Source organism: Bos indicus x Bos taurus, chromosome 25 (assembly GCF_003369695.1).
Source record: "Bos indicus x Bos taurus breed Angus x Brahman F1 hybrid chromosome 25, Bos_hybrid_MaternalHap_v2.0, whole genome shotgun sequence".
Classification (NCBI taxonomy): Eukaryota; Metazoa; Chordata; class Mammalia; order Artiodactyla; family Bovidae; genus Bos; species Bos indicus x Bos taurus.
The window spans coordinates 15256312-15275640 of NC_040100.1; the positions used below are offsets into that span (position 1 = coordinate 15256312).

At 48.9% G+C, this 19329-nt stretch overlaps 2 protein-coding genes across 3 annotated transcripts; one reads left to right on the forward strand and one right to left on the reverse strand.

Annotated features, from left to right (window-relative positions):
- The first annotated feature begins 255 nt into the window (after positions 1-255).
- On the forward strand, positions 256-1623 carry LOC113883722 (apoptosis-associated speck-like protein containing a CARD). Its single transcript, XM_027527666.1, has 3 exons — positions 256-630; positions 857-913; positions 1261-1623. The coding sequence occupies exons 1-3, from the start codon at positions 357-359 to the stop codon at positions 1515-1517; spliced, it is 588 nt and encodes a 195-aa protein (XP_027383467.1). The 5' UTR covers positions 256-356; the 3' UTR covers positions 1518-1623.
- A 7278-nt stretch (positions 1624-8901) lies between these two features.
- On the reverse strand, positions 8902-19091 carry FUS (FUS RNA binding protein). Of its 2 annotated transcripts, none has more exons than XM_027526566.1 (15): positions 18987-19091; positions 17420-17444; positions 17178-17332; positions 16321-16462; positions 15942-16123; positions 15535-15739; positions 13864-13898; positions 12316-12348; positions 11644-11747; positions 11015-11144; positions 10660-10761; positions 10402-10525; positions 9788-9888; positions 9528-9675; positions 8902-9234 (listed from the first exon to the last, which is right to left on the reverse strand). In XM_027526566.1, exons 1-15 carry the CDS (start codon positions 18997-18999, stop codon positions 9195-9197), a joined length of 1539 nt encoding a protein of 512 aa, XP_027382367.1. In that variant the 5' UTR covers positions 19000-19091; the 3' UTR covers positions 8902-9194. The 2 variants fall into 2 exon arrangements, with proteins under 2 accessions (XP_027382367.1, XP_027382366.1); XM_027526565.1 differs by having other exon boundaries at positions 16321-16465.
- Between the last annotated feature and the right edge of the window lie 238 nt (positions 19092-19329).

The window sequence follows — 19329 nt, forward strand, 5'->3', positions numbered from 1 at the left end:
TCAGGGCTCTAAAATTCCATGATTCAAAGCCCTGATGCTCCAGTAAACCAGGTTCCTGATTTGGCTAGCTAGTCCAAGCCTAGAGAATCAGGCACCACCCATGAGCCCTTTTCCACTGGTCTCCTGGGCGCCCCCCCTCAGAGATCAGCCAAAGGATGAGATCTGGGCGCCCCCCGATGGCCAGGAGAGGATGGGAAGGTGCGGGATAGTAGGAAGTCTTACACCCGAGGGCAACGTTCTGGGGCAGAGACAGGAATTGAGAGAAGGCGGGGAGTTTCTGGTCCCGCCCCAGAGAAGGCTTTCCAAAGGGCAGACACCCGGAGTGAGCGGAAGTGGAGTGGAAGGACCCCGGAGACATGGGGTGCACACGCGATGCCATCCTGGATGCGCTGGAGAACCTGACAGCGGACGAGTTCAAAAAGTTCAAGATGAAGCTGCTTTCAGTGCCGCTGCGGGAAGGCTATGGACGCATCCCCCGGGGGACCCTGCTGCCCCTGGATGCCGTGGACCTCACCGACAAGCTCGTCAGCTACTATCTGGAGGCGTACGGTGCCGAGCTCACGGCGCTTGTGCTTCGCGACATGGGCATGCAGGAGGTGGCGGAGCAGCTGCAGGAGACCATGAGCAAGGGTGAGCACGCCCCCGCCACACTCCTCCGGGGTCCAGGCCAGTCTCCCTTCATCTGCACCCTCCTCCCAGCCCTGTTTGCCTCTCAGGGCACTTTCGCTTCCTGTTCCTCCTACCCCTTCATAAAAACTTCTCCTGCTGGGGAGGCTTCCTGCACTGGGTACTGACCTTGGCTTCCGGACCGAGACTTCAGAAAGAATTGGAGACACCATTGAGCATTTTCTTACAGGCCCTAGAAACGTGCTAGCCGAGGTCAGGGACCCTCTCCAGAAGACAGCCAAGCCAGGTAAGGCCTTCAATCTCTGATCTCACCTACCTGGGCACCTCACCAGCCCTGCCCCACCACACCCCTGCACAGCCTAAATCTGTTGTCAAGGCCAAGAGCATTCAGGGAGTGCAAAGTTAGGCCAACTCTTCCCACTCACCTACTTACACTCCTGGGGCCAAGTCTGGCTGAAAAAGAGGTAAGGTTAAAATGGAAGCCTGGCATCCCACTCTCTGTAGGTCCTGTTGAGCCCTGCCCCTTGGGTTTGCATTCAGGGCAACTTGAAGGAAAAGTGTTCAAGAGGGACAGACAGGCTCCAGTGCCCACCCTGGGTGCCAGCTCCGCCCCTCTCCTCCCTCTCGCCCCAGGACTGCACTTTGTGGACCAGCATCGGGCGGCTCTCATCGCACGGGTCACAGTCGTGGATGGGGTGCTGGATGCCCTGTATGGGAAGGTCCTGACAGAGGAGCAGTACCAGGCAGTGCGGGCGGAGCGCACTAGTTCGGACAAGATGAGGAAGCTCTTCAGCTTTTCTCCAGCCTGGAATATGACCTGCAAGGATCTGCTCCTCCAGGCGCTGAGGGACACCCAGCCCTACCTGGTGGACGACCTGGAGCAGAGCTGAGGCTCCTTCTCCAGCAATGGCTCCCACATACCACCCCGGCTGTTCCAGCCAACTTATTTGGAATCTCTGATTTTCTCATACACAATACATGAAAATCCCACTTGTACTTGGTGTGTTTTCCTACTTGCAGCCTGGAAGCACATGTGGGCCTGAGCTACATATCCATGTGCAGGGCAGCAGGCTCCCCAAACACTTCACCCTTCCTGCCTCAAGTCACATGGAATAGTCCCTCATTCACCATTTGGTGGCTCCTTCGATGCCACCCTAAAGGGTCTGCCCTTGAGACCTGTGAACCATGAGTTAACCTTGTGGCCAAGGTCTAAAAATTAAAATAGAGATACAATCAAAGGGTCTGGAATTGTGGGGGGCCGGATTTGACAAGGAAGCCTGGCATGCCGCAGTCCATGGGGTCACCAAGAGTCAGACACGACTAGGGACTGAACAAGATCTGACAGATGCATTTAGAAACAGACTAGTCTACAAAGTTTCTCTTTCATTTTTCATAGGGAAAAAAACTGCAAAATTAGAGCCATTTTCAGGAGAAATGATGAAAGTGAAAAGTGAAAGTGAAGTCGCTCAGTCATGTCTGACTCTTTGTGACCCCGTGGACTGTAGCCCACCAGGCTCCTCTGTCCATGGGATTCTCTAGGCAAGAATACTGGAGTGGGTTGTCATTTCCTTCTCCAGGGGATCTTCCCGACCCAGGGGATCGAACCCGGGTCTCTCGCATTGGAGGCAGACACTTTAATCTGAGCCACCAGGGAAGCCTAAAAAATAAGAATACTGGAGTGGGTTGCTATTCCCTTCTCCAGGAGACCTTCCCGACCCAGGAATTGAACCTGGGTCTCCCGCATTGTAAGCAGACACTTCACCGTCTAAGCCACCAACAGGAGAACACAAAGCAAGTATTCCTAGGGTTCCTTCAGCCACTGACACCAGTGGGCTTGGCTGCTCCCTCCCACTCCCTGCCAAAAGGGATTATAGGTTACACTTTGCCCAGAAAACATGCCAAACACAAAAGCAAAACTTCAGGAAATGACTTCCAGCAGCTGTTTCTTCTCTTGATGGAATTGTGTCAACAAAAGAAAATAGTATTTATTTCTAGAAAACAGCACCTTAAGGAGTCTTTCCAGAGGCTGTTACGGAACCAGCATCCTAAGACACATCCTGGGTACACTTTGCACCCCAATTCTTTCTGGCTTGGAGGAGTGGATGCAAAGCAACAGGCAGACACCAAGGAGGTCAGATACTCCATACACAGGAGTCAGATCATCAGACTTGGGGATGCAGGTATGACAGTCCAGGGTGTGCCATTCACAATGACACCAGCGCAGAATGAACAAAGCCGTATGAAGGCTTCACTTGGAATACCTTCCCTAGACACAAGAACGAGCAAATGCAGTGTTTATTCTCCACGCCCACCCCACCCCCACCACACACAGTCTGTGAAACGTTTCCCTACTCTGATTACTGAATCACTAGAGCAATGGGAGAAAACAAGTGGTTTGCTGTAGGAGGAAGCTACCAAGAAGCTAAGCTAATGGCCACTGTCAAGGCTACGCAGTCACGTGAGACTGCTTCTAATGGTATTTAGGACTGACCAAGAGGAAAGCTGAGCTTCCCCCAGTGTCCCCCTCAGTCCCAACACTCAGGACCCCGTGGACTCATCTTGTCGCTAGCCACCCAATAAAATGAATGCAGGTGCTCCCCATTGCATCTCAGCCCTTTTCTGCCAAGTCTTAAATCTATAAACCAAGGCTTATTCAACCTGAGACATCTGTTCACTTATGTTCTACAACAACCTTACCACTTTCCAAACCAGAAGTTGTCTTCCTTTTACTATGCTTGTACCCTGGCATATGACAACAGCCGCAGCCTAACCAGAAAACAAGAAACCCTAGCATGTTCCATAAGGCCCAGATGGAGTCATTCTTTCAGCTCACATCCAAATACCTTCACTGCCCCCATCTGGTTTATTCCTTCATGTCTTACCCACAGCAGGCCTCTGACCTCCCTGCTTCTGGTCAAACACCATCAAGGGCCTGAGTGATCAAAACTGATGATGGAAACGGACTCCCTCCTAACACTAGGACACCTGAGCCCGCCTTCTGGCCGGACCCTGAATAACCCCATCCAACCTCTCCTGCCTTTCTCATCACATAGCCCCGGATCCCAACACTGCTTCCTCACACCCCATGCCCTACCTAGCACACCCTGGGCCCTTAGACCTGGACACCTTGAAACCCCGCCCCGGTCCTCACATGCCCACAGGTGGCCTTCCTCTGGGCTCCAGCAGCACTCCCACCTACTGCCCTGTGGTAGAGCGAACCACACTGTCATATTTTTACACTGGGCTCCCCCATTAAACTCCCCCCAAAAGACAGCTTTTCAACCTGTGTCATGCTTTGAATTTGAAAAATAATAAATAGCAGTTACTGTGTATGTCTAGTGTCTAATAGGTAATTTTTTTTTTAAAGACTTCATAGAAACTTAATGTTATGGAGATGGAGCCATAACTAACACTTCCCTGCACAGCAGATGCTCAAACAGAGCAGCTACGAAATCCAGTACAGGCCTGAGGCAAGACAAGGGTCTAAGAAACAGCTCCCCTAAGTTCAAAGACTTCTTGGGGGCTTTCTTTTTCCTTTTTATTGGGGTGGGGAGGGAGGGAGAGTAGGGTGAGGCTCAGTTCTACCAGCCACAGCATACTAGTTAAGGACACAACTTCTACAGCCAAATAATATTCAAATCTCTGGTCCACCTCACTCACCAGTTATGAAACGTAAGGTCAGTTTGTACCTCAGCATCTCCAGCTATAAAGTAAGGATAACAGGACGTAACTCATCACCTAGCAGCAACTGGCCCATTAGTGTCAACAGTGATCTCCAGGATACTTTTGTTCCTAGTTCAATGGCTCCAAAAAGCACCGGAAACAATGGACATTTTCTGCCCAAACCTCTAAGCATCACAAGACTGAAATAAGAGCAAATGGAACAAATCGTCTGTGTTAGCTGGGCCTGTGCTAACTAGAAAAACCCATATGCAGGGCCCAGCCTTCCCTGAGTGACCTTTTTCTTAGCTCCTGGCTCAAACTGTCTACAGAGAAAGTTTTATACAAAATCAAGTTCCCCTTCACAGAGGGGGTAGGGGGTGGGGGGTGGTGAGCAGACGAGTCCCTACAGAACTTCAGAGTCTGGCTCTAAGAGTGTGCTGCTCAAACAGCACCATCAGCATTGCTAGAGAACTTGTACCCCACAGGGACCTCCAAGCTAAATCAGAACCCACTGCCAAGTGGGTTCACATGTATATCCAACTTAAGACACATTGCCAGAGAGGACTTGCTTTGCCACCTTGGTCAGACGGCCAAGGTTTGCAGAAGCCAGCCCTCCTCGTGGCTCCAATGGTAAAGAATCTGTCTGCAACACTGGAGACCTGGGTTTGATCCCTCGGTCAGAAGACTCCCTGGAGAAGGGAACAGCAACCCACTCAATTCTTGCCTAGAGAATCCCAACGGACAGAGGAGCCTACCAGGCTACAGTCCATGGGGTTGCAGTCAGAAACTACTACACTGCCACTTTTTTCAGGGATTTGGCTTGCTGGTGACTCAGACAGCAAAGAATCTGCCTGCAATGCAGGAGACCTGGGTTTGATACCTGGGTCGGAAAGATCCCCTACAGAAGAGAATGGCTACCTACTCCAGTGGGCTTCCCTGGTAGTTCAGCTGATAAAGAATCTACCTGCATTGCAGGAGACCCTGGTTCAATTCCTGGGTTGGGAAGATCCCCTGGAGCCCAGAACAGCTACCCATTCCAGTATTCTTGCCTGGAGAATTCCATGGACAGAGGAGCCTGGTGGGTTACACCCCATGGGGCCAACGAGTCTGACAGGGCCAACACTTTTCACTTTCATTCAGGCAAAGAGCACACAGGATGGGGCCACTCCCCTTCTACTTCTGGGAAACAAAACAAAGTACCCATGGCTGATGTATGGCAAAAACCATTACAATACTTTAATAATCCTTCAACAGAATTTTTTAAAAAGTGGCCATCAGGCTAAATCTTAAGACAAGTTCTTAACCCTGAGTGGTCTGCACTGCAGAGCCCCAAGGATCCTGCCGGGAACAGCCACTGAGAAGCAGCGCGGGTGCAACGCTGCCACCCTGTGGCACGCCTGCAGGACGCTGCCTGAAAAGCCTGGCTCCTTGTTCCCTTGTTTCTTCTTCCCTGGTTTCTTCTCCCTCCTTGGCATTCTCTATCCAGAATCGCCTGAGCTTGGTCCCCCACTACACAAGCAATCTCCAATCAGACCCCATGGTCCTAGCTCCTTTTTTGTCTCCAATCTCCATGTTGCTGGCTCTCAATCGTCCTTCCTGTTAAAAGAGCCCTCCTCACTAGCACCATTACCCAGATTTAAGGTTAAAACCACAATCCAACAAGCTGAGAGCACAATCCATCCAGAGCACTATTCCCAGACCCAATCTCATGACACTTCTGTTCCTGCCTCAAAACTGTTAAGAATTTTTTAACCAATTAAGGACCAACCTATGTATAGTAAAGGGAACTCTGTTCACGTCCCAGCCTGGATGAGAGGGGAGTTTACGGGAGAATGGATACATGCGTATGTATGACTGGGTTGCTCTGTTGTGCACCCAAAATTATCACACGTAATTAGCTATATCAATATTAAAAAAATAGCGATTTTAGATTCAATGGTCTCCTAAAGCTTTAACAGCCAACACCATAAGGATTGTGAACCAGTCAACTTCTACAAGCCCAGAAGTCAAACCTGATGGCAAGTTCCACCTGACACTACTTCCTCAGTTCTTATACACCCAGAACACGAAGACCACTGCATGGGGGAGGTGAACAGATTTTTGTGGAAACCTGTTGTCTAAAATTATTAACAACACAAAAAGTTAAAGATGGAAGAGTCAGTTTTGAGGGCCCAAAGGCAGGAAAGGTAGTCAGTTCTGGAAAGGCTGGAGAGCAATGGCTGTGATGGACCCGAGCTGAGCCCCCGAGACTAGTACTCGGAGTAAGACCTGGTAGAAAACCCCTGGTAGGGAATTCCCTGGCAGTCCATGCTTCCACTGCAGGAGGCACACGTTCAATACAGGTCAGACTAAGATCCCGCACGATCTCATAGTACGGCCAGATAAATTCAGTTAAAAAAAATTTTATTAAACCCTGGTGGATGATTGACTCAATGACCTAACCTCTGCACTATATTGTCTGAGCTACTGAAATCCAGTACATGATGGGGGGCAAAGGTGAAAAAGATTAAGCAATCAGGCAGTGGCAATCAGACCTGCAGCACACTTCTCCCCACCCACCCGTAACATTCTCCCCCTGGCTTCTTCCTAAGTTAGCCTGTCCCAATTCAGAAACGCCAGATGCCTAGTGCTTCCAGACTGCAGGACATTTTCGGTAACTCAGTTAACATCTATTCTTTAGAACTTAAAAGACCAGCCTACAACCCTCATCAGAATAACATGACCGACTACCACCAGCCAGGTGCTGCTTACAAGGAAATACAGGATCCAAAGTTCAAACCCCTCAGGGTCTATTTTTTCCACCAAAGGATGAACTGGCACTGGAATCAACCACCAAAACATTCCCTCAGTTGCTATTTCTCTCTTCACCCATCTCTACCCATCCTCCTGAAAGTCCCCCGAACTAATCTACCCACGAGACACTTGGGTCTTTTACTTGACCACATCAGGTCTTGGTTGTAGCACACAGGACCTTCGTTGTCACGTGTGGATCTTAGTTCTGACCAGGATCAAACTCAAGCCCCTTGCACTGGGAATACAGACCTTAACCACTGGACCACCAGAGAAGCCTCAGGACCCTATTTTACTGAAGGTGAGGCCAATCACTGAAGCCTTTTAAAGGACAACTAAATGCTAATAATCCCACTTACTCCCAGAGCTTGGGTGAGACCCGACTCACCTCTAACAGCAGGGATAAAGGAACCACAATCAAACCCTAACATCAGAATCCTACCAGGTGAAGCACCCATAAACCTCTCAGATGTACTCGTGCCATCAAACCAAACATCATTTTAAGATAGATCAAAAGCAGAAGAGGGCAGGAGGAGAACCACTGCCATTTTCTTGGCTCTAAATCTCAAGGATTCTTATAAGTACCAAGTTTCACAAGCCAAATAAAAGCACTGCCTGGAGAACCTCAGCCATTCTCCACCATTCTTGACAGAACACCTCCACTCAGTAGGGAGGGTAGCTATTCCTTTGCACAAAGCCACAGCCTCTGTCTCAGATCACCAGAGGTTTGAGGATGAATCAACTCTTAAAGGGTACAATTTCAGAAAAAGAAAAGCACTTTCCACAAGGGGTCCCAGGCACTCTTGAGCTGTGCTTCTAACAAAGCATAGTTTGCTGTTGGTTATGATTTTAAGTTCTGTGTAGCTAAAATTCAACTGCTTGGCAAGAATGGGCAAGTTTCCTAAATTCAAGTTTTGAGTTGGAAGGAGGGGGTAGTTTTCTGGGGTCAGGAAAGGTGTATCAGCTTAAGGAGCACTACTGACGTGGCAACTCATCGGCCCAACCCCTTCCCTTTCTCAAAACACCAAAGACTTTTGAGTACTGGCAGATGGGAACATGACCTAATTACACCACTGTCTCAACAGGCAATACCCGGAGTCCCACATTCAGGAAAACTAGTGTGCAGAGGGAGCCCACTCACTGAAATAGCAAAGAACTGCCTTATCTTACTTTCTCAGCTAACCTTCCCCTTTTACCATCTTATCTCATTCCCAAGTCTTTTTCCCTAAAATTCAGCATCCTCTTAAGCCAGGCCTAAGCAAATAAATGTTTGGGGTAGGGATTTGTTTCGGAAAGAAATGCCAAGAAATGAAAATCAAGTTGGAAGATGACAAGGACTGCAACCTGGCGTCAAACCATTTCCTGACTGTGAGAGCTACAGAATCCAGGCACTTCGTTTTCCACCTATGGTAACTTGTGAACAGCGTATCTGCCACTAGGCAGGTGCTCAGTTAGTTTCTCCCCTTCCTGGAAAAAAAACCCAACTGGTTAACTACATGATCTAATCAGGGTCAATCAAACTTGAGTATCACCCTCAAAGTTTAATTTGTTTGAGCCCCACCCTTAGAAAAGTGCCAGAACTCCTTGAAAGGAGCAAAACTGCTATAAATAAGCCCACAAAAATCAGCACATCAGTCAACACAGTAGAAGAGAAATCTCCACATGGCTGGACAAAAATGGGGGCCAACACACGATGTTCATTTACCCCTTTCATTCATCTGATTTTTACTGTGAACAGAGAAGTTTAATCTCTACTTTCAAGGATACACTTGACCTTTGCTCCCCTGAACCAAGTATCAAACACATTATTCTAGTTCCTGCTGAGCGGGAACAAATTTATTCCAGTTCCCACAAGGCAGGTTGGTTGATATGAATAGAGGAAAAACTCCCCACGTTCTTGACCTGGACATTCACGCTCCAGGAGACTGAAGAGGGGGAAAAGGAAGAAAATTTAACTAAAATGATGGTTTTTAATGGGAACCAGAGGTATGGTTACAGTTACATAGTCCGACACAAAAAACCCGTGGGTGATCAGGAGGTGGAAGGTTACAAAATAATGCGGGTAGTAACACTGGGTACAGGAAGAAAGCTGATCCAAGGCCTCAGGAGCCAGGCTAGTACGGCCTCTCCCTGCGATCCTGTCTGTGCTCACCCCTGCAAGAAAGAGCATCCATGAGGTCTGGGTTCCAACCTCTCTACCCACCCTCCCCCAAAACCCAACCTGCCCTGCTACCCACCCCGAGAGACAGCTCATCTCCCTGGGCACAGAGTGCATGTGGGCATCCAGACTAGCTCCCCCAGGTAAGTTTCCTTCCCTTGTTTCCTACCCAAGCGTTAATCTCAGCTTTCCAACCCCGCCCTCAAAATGAAACCACGCTCCCCAAACCCTGCAATCCCATGACCTCTGGTCAACTGCTCTAGTTCCCTTTCAATTTCGTCTTACTTACCTGGAGTCCATCTTGCCAGGGCCGAAACCACCTCTGTCCCCACCACCCCGGCCCCCTCGGAAGCCCCCACGGTCCCCTCCTCGGCCTCGGTAGCCACCCCGATCATAGCCTCCTCTGCCACCACGACGATCATCTCCGTAGTTACCCCCTAGGAAAAAAAGAAACATGATTCAACCCTCTATCACATCCCCCAGACCCCTCCTCCCTCCCCTTGTCTAGCCTCCCTGCAGATCCCAACACCAGCTCTGCCTCTTCCTTACCCATATGAGAGCCTCCTGGTCCCCCTCCTGGGCCATCTGGTTTAGGGGCCTTACACTGGTTACATTCATTCCTCCAAGAGAAGTTCATGTTCTCACAGGTACTGAGGAAAATAAGACAATGTGTGTGGGTGGGGGGTGGAAATGGCCAAGACCTAGAATTATGAAGATTCCAGTGACCCTAGGGATACGTGAGGAGAATGAAGCCTCGGAAAAGCAAAGAGGCCTGTTTCTCAGGAGTGGAGACCAAGACTGCAGGTTACTGAGCCCAGTCTAGATGACTCCCGGCCAAACCTGTCCCCGTCAGCATAGCTTTGACATTAGTCAGAAACTACAAACTGTCGTAACATCAAGGTGGCGTAGTGCTGAAGAACCTGCCTGCCAATACAGGAGATATAAGAGGCTTGGGTTTGATCCCAGGGTTGGGAAAACCCCCTGGGGAAGGGAATGGCAATCCACTCCAGCATTCTTGCCTAGAGAATCCCCATGGACAGAGGAGCCTGGCAACCTGCAGTCCATGGGGTTGCAGAGTCAGACAGGACTGAAGCAACTTGGCACATAACATCAAAGGGCACACGTACAAGAGGGCTGAGGAAAAATTAAGCCGTTTCACTCACGGATTAGGACACTTCCAGTCCCCTGCTCGCTGCTGTCCTCCTCCACCGCCACCGCCACTGGGGAATCCTCCTCGGCCACCGCCGCCGCTGCCACCACCTCCATAGCCTCCACGGCCCATAGGTCCTAGAACAGAGCCAAGAACAGGTCTGCTCCCCTTCCAAGTGTGGTTAACCTGTCTTTGCCACACAAGCCCTTACCATCCTCCTTCCCTCTTCTCTCCCCATCACTTCTTTACAGCAGCAGAAAGAGCTCCTCACCTCCTCGCCCTCGGCCTCCACGACCATTACCACCACCCCGATTGAAGTCTGCTCGCCGAGTAGCAAATGAGACCTTGATAGGATTCCCAGAGAATTCTTTACCTAAAGAAGTAAGGGAGGTATAAAAGAGACTTCTTATTAAGACCTATGACCTGTGGGTCCAAAAGTATACCTGATACAATCAAGAGAAGACTCTGCCTTCTTACAAATGTTAACAATCTCATGAGACATAAGTCAATGTAAGACTACACCAACTGTGTAGTGCTATTAAGTCTTGGAAGACTCAAAGAAACCCTCAAAATGCAGCCTGTTTCCCCAAGCTAGCTGCCCTCTCCCCCAGCCTCCTCAGACATACCATCAAACCAGTCAATAGCTGCTTTGGCGGAAGGTGGGTCATCAAATGATACGGTGGCCTCTCCCTTCAGCTTGCCTGTTTCCCTGTCTGTGTACAGATTAATCATGGGCTGTCCTGTTTTCTTATTTGTCTGAAGAAAGCAACACGAGATCACATCAGTCTTAATACAGCACTATCAAAACCATACCTTCCTATTTCCCACATAACTTGAAAGAAAGCCATCGACTGTTAACTGCTTCTCCCTTCAATATTAAATGATAGAGATTACAGACCACAAACTCAAAAGTTGTAATCACCTTTTTAATCAATTGTGCCTTTTTATGTTAAAATGTGATTCCCTTTGGAATGGCAACAGTTAATGCTTTTTCCTCAACAAATGAAGCAGGCAACCATTAAGACTTCTAGTTTCACTAAGGTATGAAATCCCAAAGCCTGCAGCACTGATAGAATGCACCCACTCTGCTCCAGAAGTACCTTTCTTTGGTCTTTCTTTCGGGGCTGGGGGGGACACAGCCACTTTCTTTTGGGGCTGGGGGATCTTAGTTCCCCAATGAGAGATCAAATCCGTGCCCTTGCAGTGAGAGGGAGAGTCTTAGCCACTGGACTGCCAGAGAAGTTCCCATAAGTACCTTAATGATACCAATCTGCTTGAAGTAATCAGCTACAGACTCAATTGTAACATTCTCGCCCAGCCCTTGCACGAAGATGGTGTTGTTGTCTGAATTATCCTGTTCTGCTTGCCCAAGACAGCAGGAAAAGTGGAGATAGGAAACAACCAAAGATACAACAAGTCAGTGACACTTAATAACCTGAACTTTGATACTTCTTAGCTTTCAAAGAAAGAAAATTTCTAAACCAATTAATATAAAGTACTGGTGGTGTAGGTCTGACAAATCTCCAACTCTACTTCATTATCTGAGTGCCTGAATGCTAGCCGCTTCACTAATTAAAATTTAGTTTTACAACTACCCCTTAAAACATGCTGCTATTCATAAAAGAAACCAGGGCTCAGGAGTTAATTGCCCAAGACCACACCAGTGTCATCAACTTTCAGTTGAAGACCCCGAAGACACTAATTTTACACTAAAATGCAGCATACAAAATGATCAAAACAAAAAGGACACTGAGTGCTTCCCTGGGTCTTTTCTGTTAAATACGCTGGTAAACACAGCTACTCTTAAACTCTCTCCCCACAGTTTCCTTCTCGAGCCCCACTCTTCTTCAGATTCCCTTAAGTTTGAACATCCAAGAAAAGTCCTGCTACCACTTTAGCCTTTCTTTCCCGCCACCTGTGGACTTACCAGAGTCATGACGTGATCCTTGGTCCCGAGGGCCTTAAGTGACATAGAAAAAAAAAAAAAAAAAAACAACAACAAAAACAAAAAAACAAGGAAAGAGGAGCCGTTAGTTAAGAGGCTGAGAAAGACAAGGAAAAAAATTAACACCAAATCCAAACTTTTGCAAAATATCAGGTAAGTGCTCACAGCCAGCCTCACTCCAAACCCTGTTCTGGGTTGCCTGCCCAGAGAAAACCCTAGGCAGGTCTGGCAAAGACACAGGCCCCTTTTCTTAAGGTCTGCATGTAACTTGAGTCCCCACAGGGACAACTCCACACTTCAGAAAATGCTGCCTCCCCCAGCTCAGGCTGGGAAACGTCCTCAGCACAGACTGGGAGGGCTAGGAGGGAGACCCATTCAAGTTAACAAACCAACTCACAGCTTGGCCCTCTTCTCTCGCCCAGAGAGAAATGGGCTCACCACCAGCAATGTGATATGCATCCATACAGTTTCTCCAAACTTTAGCACCAAAGACACTTATCCCTTGTGGAACAATTTTTAATGTCATCTTTCGAAACCAGTCTTAAAACCATGTTGTTTCCCCAAAAACCACATGAAAGTAAAAATCATACAAAATAGCTATTGTAGGTTTTAAGCATGTCCCAGGGAACAGACCAGAAATCTTATTTCCATAATGCAGCCTCTATTTTTTTTTTCCAGAGACCATCTTCGCCCAAAGTTTATCTGAATTCACCATATATAAATGTTGTACCCACACTCAATGACACCTAAATCATGAACCCAAGCCTTTGGCTTTACATGTTGAGACAAATCAAGAAACCTTTTGTTAGTTAACCAGACCAGAAAAGTTCCAGCTTACTAGGAGACTTCTCCAATTTGCCATTTTTCCATGAATTCAGTTTGTGCTGTTATTAAGACCTGATTATTTCCCACGAGCCACACATGCTCCCAACCTTTCTTGGAAGCAGTTCACACCTTCCTGCCCAGAGCTAGTTGCTATTTAGCCCATCTGAGTTGAGTTTAAATACATGTATGTAGGATTGCATTGACACCATTCAGTATTTAATACATAAATATGTACCAACTTCACCATCCTCAGGGCAGGGCAATACTTCATCCCTCGTCCAGAATTAAAACGTTTGGAGATTGTTACACATACACTCACATACACACAAGCCTCAGACACACTGATCAAAGGATCGATCCTAAAGCCAAGTTGGCACCACATGTTCCAGCACACTCTCCAGTTTCTCATAACGGTTGTCACTAAGTGCCGGTGTGGCGACACTCCTGTCAAGAGGCCTCCTAAACACCTCTTATTAACCTGGGTCAAACCAATTTGGTACCAGACGACTGCTGAGTCTTACTCCCTGCCTGCCTCCAGGTTAGCACACATCTGGCAGCAGGTGGCATTCCACCCCACCCCTTTCTGGAGGTGGTTATGGACACTCCAAAACTTTTGACACTTAAAACACGCTAAGACAACTGCAAATGAACAATCAGACAAAGCATTGCTGGGAGTTGGGAATTTTGGAAACTCTGTTCACTTACCACCAAATTTATTGAAGCCACCACGGTCACTTCCGCTGGAGAAGACAAGTTAGAAGAAAGGACATGAAGCTTCCAACGGCTACAAAAGGGCGGTTTTTGGTTTTGTTCAACATTCCCCAAACATAGGTAGGTGTTTCGGGAAAATGACAATGCAAGTTGCTACTAAAATACATTCCCCTTCCTGACCACCCCTTGTCTGACCTGTGAGCATGTCACACACACGTGTGCAATTTCTCAGACACAATTATTAAGGATTTTGCTTAAAAGTTTATATATCTATTTCCTCTAGAAAAAAAAAAAAAAAAGACCCATTTTCCTTGGCCGTTCTTCTGACGTAGCAGATGTTTTTCCTCTTGTCGCAAGCAGTTGCCAACCCAGTAGTTGGTTTAAAAAACCCTACCCCGTTTACCCAGAAGACACTTCACACCAGGCTGGGGTAGCCCTGAACACATTTTTGTGATTTTTTTTTTTTTTGCTTTGAAAGCAGCAAGCAGACCCAACCCCATTCCATAAAAAGTCAAAACCAAAGGCAATTTCCCCTTAAAGCGAGACAAAACTTAGCTAAGCCCTTCCCTAACTACTGAGCTGGTTTTGATCTCTCCCCACCCCCGGGGTCACCCCTTCTACACTGTGAGAAGAGCGGAGTATTTTGCAATGTCACCTTTCATACCTGTGGCACATAAAATGCAGAGCAAGTTAACAGTCACATAACAGTTGCTTTTCTTTTTTTAAAGTTTTGCATTATAAACACACGCACACAACAGAGTTTTCCATATTTCTGTAAGGTTTTTGGCACTGCCCCCACCCCCCTCTGAATACTTACCATACACAAACTCTTTTTAAAAAACTTACTTTTTCCCCAAAAGGAGTAACACATTGACATTCCTCCCCTTCTCGAGAGAGACAGAGAAGAGTGCCTCCAGTTGTTATTTACCAACAGACTTGACAAATGCTCTAACATCAAATCTAAGGTTTTACTTCAGCTTCAGCAGGAAGGGGAGGAAAGAAGGTCCAGCTGGACAAGTAACCGGAGGAAGGGGGACAGTGGAGCAAGTGGGTGGGAGACCACTGTCGAGCGTACTGTACTTTGTCCAAAAGGTCTGCACACTTCAGAGAGCCCCATGAACCAAGTCACACACAAAATCATTACAGTCCGTCAGATTAGTACAAGTCAAGTTCGTGGATTCAAGTGACTATAGAATACAGGAAGAGAGAGTAGCCAATTCCTGGAAGCTCAAGTCAGGTTAACCATTGACAACTCCTTTAGAGGACACATGGGAATACAAGAAACAAGTTTCCCTATCACCAGGAGTGGGATCATCGGTTTCCCTTGCAGAGAAAGAAGCCTTTACTTCCATGGTTCTTGCCTAGGATTATCAATGACTCCAATCCACATACACCCCTACATTTCTCCTTTTTCTTTAGAGATGAAAGTTGTCAGTACTCAAATCTCTGTACAGAAGTGTGGGTAGAAGTTCAGGCTCCCAAGTTCTCACAAAAATAAAATGGGGATGGATGTACGAAAAAGAAACAGTCAAGATCCCCAATCAAAGCCCTTACAAATTCCCAGAATCAGACTAACCATGCACTACAGGACTAGGCTTCAAGGGAGACTCATGCAACCCTCCTCCCTTTCCACTGATGGTACTCCCTGGCTCACAAGACACCTACCCCATGCCGCCTCTGCCTCCACGGCCACCTCCACGACCTCTGGGTTCGTAGCCACCACTGCTGCGGTTGTAACCACCGCCACCGCCCCGGCCACGGCCCCCACGGTCCTGCTGGCCTCCCCCGTAGCCACCACTCTGGTCCTGGTTGCCATAACCACCACCGCCGCCACCACTGCTCATGGAGGGCTGATCTTGGCCGTAGCTACCTGTCAGGAAAGAAAAGTATGCCTTTAAAAAGGACAAAACAGACTGTGAGGTGGCATAAAACAGTTCAAGGGTGCCAGGGAATAAACGTCAATAGAAATACAGATAAAGCTAGGGTTTTTAAGAACCCTTTCAGGGTAACAGCCCAGAATACAATTTCTTGCGAAAAGCAGGGATGAGACAGAGCAGAAGGAAACCTCTCACCTCCGCCACCCCCTCCGCCGCCACCGCTACTGTTGTACTGGCTCTGCTGCCCATAGCCCTGAGGCGGGTTATAGCTCTGCTGCTGCCCATAGCTTTGCTGCTGCCCACCATAGCCAGACTGCTGGCCGTAGCCTCCACCCTGGGGCTGCCCATAGCCGCTGCTTTGAGAACTGCTACCGTAACTAGGGGAAAAGAAAAAGACAAGAGTCACAACGCCAGTGTGTCCAGGACTTCACTTCTGGTACATCCCATTCTCTGTCCCCAACAGAGACCACCTCTCCCCCATTACCCCTGATAATTACTCCCACTGCTAATCACATTATCATTCCTTTCGGATTCACCCCTAATCTTTTCGGTCCTCTCCACACCCACTCCTTACCTTCCTGAGGTGCTGCTAGGAGCTGGCTGCTGGCCATAGCCAGGGTACGAGGACTGTTGCCCATAAGATGACTGAGAACTCTGGCTACTGCCATAGCCACCAGCTGAGCCATATCCCTGGGGAGCTGACTGTGTGCTGTAGCCTGCTAAAAGGAAAGGAAAAGGAAAGTGACAAAAGCTATGAAGAAAGAACAGGCAGGGAGTGCACTGAGAACACTACTACGCTTCCCGTGCTTGATAAGGCAACTTCTTAGAAGGTGCTTGGCGATCTTGCAACTCATAGCTAAAGACATTACCTTTCTACCTGAAAGCTTTCAACTTCTATTCAAGTTCTGAATTCTAATCTCATCCCACACACCCCCAAAGCCAGCCTCCAGGACCACCACTAGTCACAGCCCAAGAGATCTCTCTTCACTAACAGCACTTTCACCTGCCCGACGCGTGCAGAACAAATAAAGACAACGCGTTATTATTTACACTTCAGGGACCTCAGGGCAAATTCCACCTCCTGGTGTATCATGTGATGCCATCTGACTTCAAATATCTTCAAGCAAGTCATTTTCCCTCTTTAAAAGCCTAAAGCATTTCTCCCTCTGGAATATTCCTCCTGCCTTCATTTCACTTTCATGCTTAGAGGAAATTGGGAAAATAGCAGCATAAACAGAAAAGTAAAAAGTCAGAAAATAAAAGGAAACAGGATTACAAACCAATTAAGCCTTTTTGTTTCAAAGGACTCAAAACATCAAAGAGCTTTAAGGGTCAAAGACTGGTTAAGGGGACTGTTTCAGCACTGCTTAGGTTTAAGAAAAGCAACATTCACAAAGAGCAGAAGAGGTGGAGTGACCCACTAAGACTCACTGTTCTGGGTCTGTCCATAAGAACCACTGTAGCTGCTCTGGCCATAGCCCGAAGTGTCCGTAGACTGGCCGTAGCCACCGTAACTCTGTTGCCCGTAGGGTTGATTGCTCTGCTGGGAGTAGCCCTGCCCAGGCTGAGTTGGGTAGGCCCCGTAGCTAGAGAAAAAAACAGTGCTCTCAGGAAAAGACACCTTAGCCACCCACGCCCTCTACAAACTCTGGAAGCCCAGAAGCGACACTCACCTTTGGGTTGCTTGTTGGGTATAGTCTGCAAAAGAAAAACAGGATTATATTACCTTCAGCCATTCCTCAGAACAGACTAGAGCTAAAAGACTTAAGCTTCGGGGTCCCCAGATAAGAAAATCAACAAAGGAGGCATAAATTCCCTTATGAAACTCTACTGGAGAGGGGCAGTCTGTGAGACCCGTCAAGTTTTCTTACAATAGAAAACGCAAAGAGAAAGCGCATTTCCACAGAACCAAAAGAGAAGCCTTAAGTACCTGAAAAAGCAAGACTGCTAACGGACAGCAGCAACTGTCCGCAACTTCAATCGATGTCAGGAACTGCAAAGATCTACACACATTTCTATCTCACGCCCCCTCGAGGAGGAAGACACCGCCAAGAGTTAGGCTGAAATCACACAGCTGTTTCAGCAGGACAGGTTTTTAATTCAAGCCAGAGGCAGAATTGTGCCGAAGGGAGCCTCCGCTTTCTCAATCGAAACAAGAATGTCTTACAAAGGGCCACGCTTCACCCTTTGCCCAATCTTGGAGCCTGGAAATGGGAACTTTTGGTGCAAAGCCAGCTAACCAAGGGAAGAGAGCATTCTGATCAGCACGTTGGCTGGCACTCAAGCCCCCAGCCCTGTGGCTCCCAAATGAGTGCGTTTTCCTGTCCCTCTTGCCTAACTCGGGGCTGCGGGAAGACTAGGCGAATCCAAAGAAGCGAAAGTGCTTTTTAAAGCGCCACATGGAAGACGCACGGGCCTGATCGGCTCATCTCCTCGATACAGGAAACGAGGCGCTTCCCCCGCAGGAAAGAGCCAAAGCACCGAGAGAGGGTGTGGCCTCAGGCGGCCGTTCTTTTCAGTTCCCACCTCTGTAAGAGGAAATTAGGCGGGATAGGCCCCGGGCCCAGTCCTCAAGACCGTTGGACCACTCCCCAGCCCCCTACCCCCAGCCGTTAAGCGGGCGCGCGGCCCAGACCCCGAGCCTCCGCCTCCGGCCGCGTGGCAAGCGAGGCGGGAACGAGGCGGTCCCGCCCCTTCCCGAAGGACCCCGGGGGCGCGGCCCACACCGGACGCGCGCCGCGGAGCCTCCAGCCGAGGGTCTCGCGACAAAAAGCAGGGCCGACAGGAGACCGGAGGGGGGGGGCGGTTCGCGCCGCCAGAAAGGGGAGGAGGGGCTAGCAGAGCGCGTGCGCGCTCCTCCGAGTGCCCGGATGCAGCACTGCGACAAAGCGGGCCCGAGCGCGGGGCTGGGGACGAGGGGGAGAAGAGGGTACGGAGACCGAGCATTTCCATCCGTGCCTCCCATTCCCAATCACTAAGCTGCGTCCCTCCCAACCCTCACCTCAAGGAAGGGGGCAACGAAGGGACGACCTCCCGCCCCACGCGAGGCGCCAGAGGAGCAAAACAAAATGGCGACATCGGCCTCCCCCTTCCACCCCTCTCCGCTGCTTCCAGCCAGTGGTGCGAGGAAACGATCCTGCACTCTACAGCCGCTCGGGTCCCACCGAAAAACAAAAGCCGGACTGGGAGGGAATGAGATCCGGGGCCGGCGCGCCACCACCGCCTCGCGCCCTTACATACCGTTTGAGGCCATGTCCGCGCACGCGCGCACAGGCCGACAAGCAACAAGATTCCAACACTACAGAGCACCGACGCCTCGAGGACTGAGCAGCCCCGCCTCCTGCGTCGAGGTTTATGTACGCCTCCCCGCCTACGTCTCCCAGGGGAACGTACCAACTACGGAAAGGAAAGGGGGAAACATGTCCGGACTCCTGGCACTCTTCAGGGAATATAGAGGATCCTAGCAGGCAGAAAGGAAATGTATTAACTAAGAACTGTTCAGATCATATAGATAATCCTGTTTTTTCTGACAAAGAAATATTTGCTTTGCAAGACTAGCGCACGTTTCAGATCCGCCCCTAGG

Bases quoted from the DNA above. Each gene is read 5' to 3' on its own strand.
- LOC113883722 (XM_027527666.1), top strand. From the start codon at position 357: ATGGGGTGCACACGCGATGCCATCCTGGATGCGCTGGAGAACCTGACA. The intron at 631-856 runs GTGAGCACGCCC...ATTTTCTTACAG, and splicing joins GCAGGAGACCATGAGCAAGG to GCCCTAGAAACGTGCTAGCC. The intron at 914-1,260 runs GTAAGGCCTTCA...CTCTCGCCCCAG, and splicing joins CCAGAAGACAGCCAAGCCAG to GACTGCACTTTGTGGACCAG.
- FUS (XM_027526565.1), bottom strand. The intron at 17,333-17,419 runs GTGAGTGTCGCT...TTTTTTCTCTAG, and splicing joins ACCCAACAAGCAACCCAAAG to CTACGGGGCCTACCCAACTC. The intron at 10,526-10,659 runs GTGAGGAGCTCT...GCTCTGTTCTAG, and splicing joins TGGAGGCCGAGGGCGAGGAG to GACCTATGGGCCGTGGAGGC.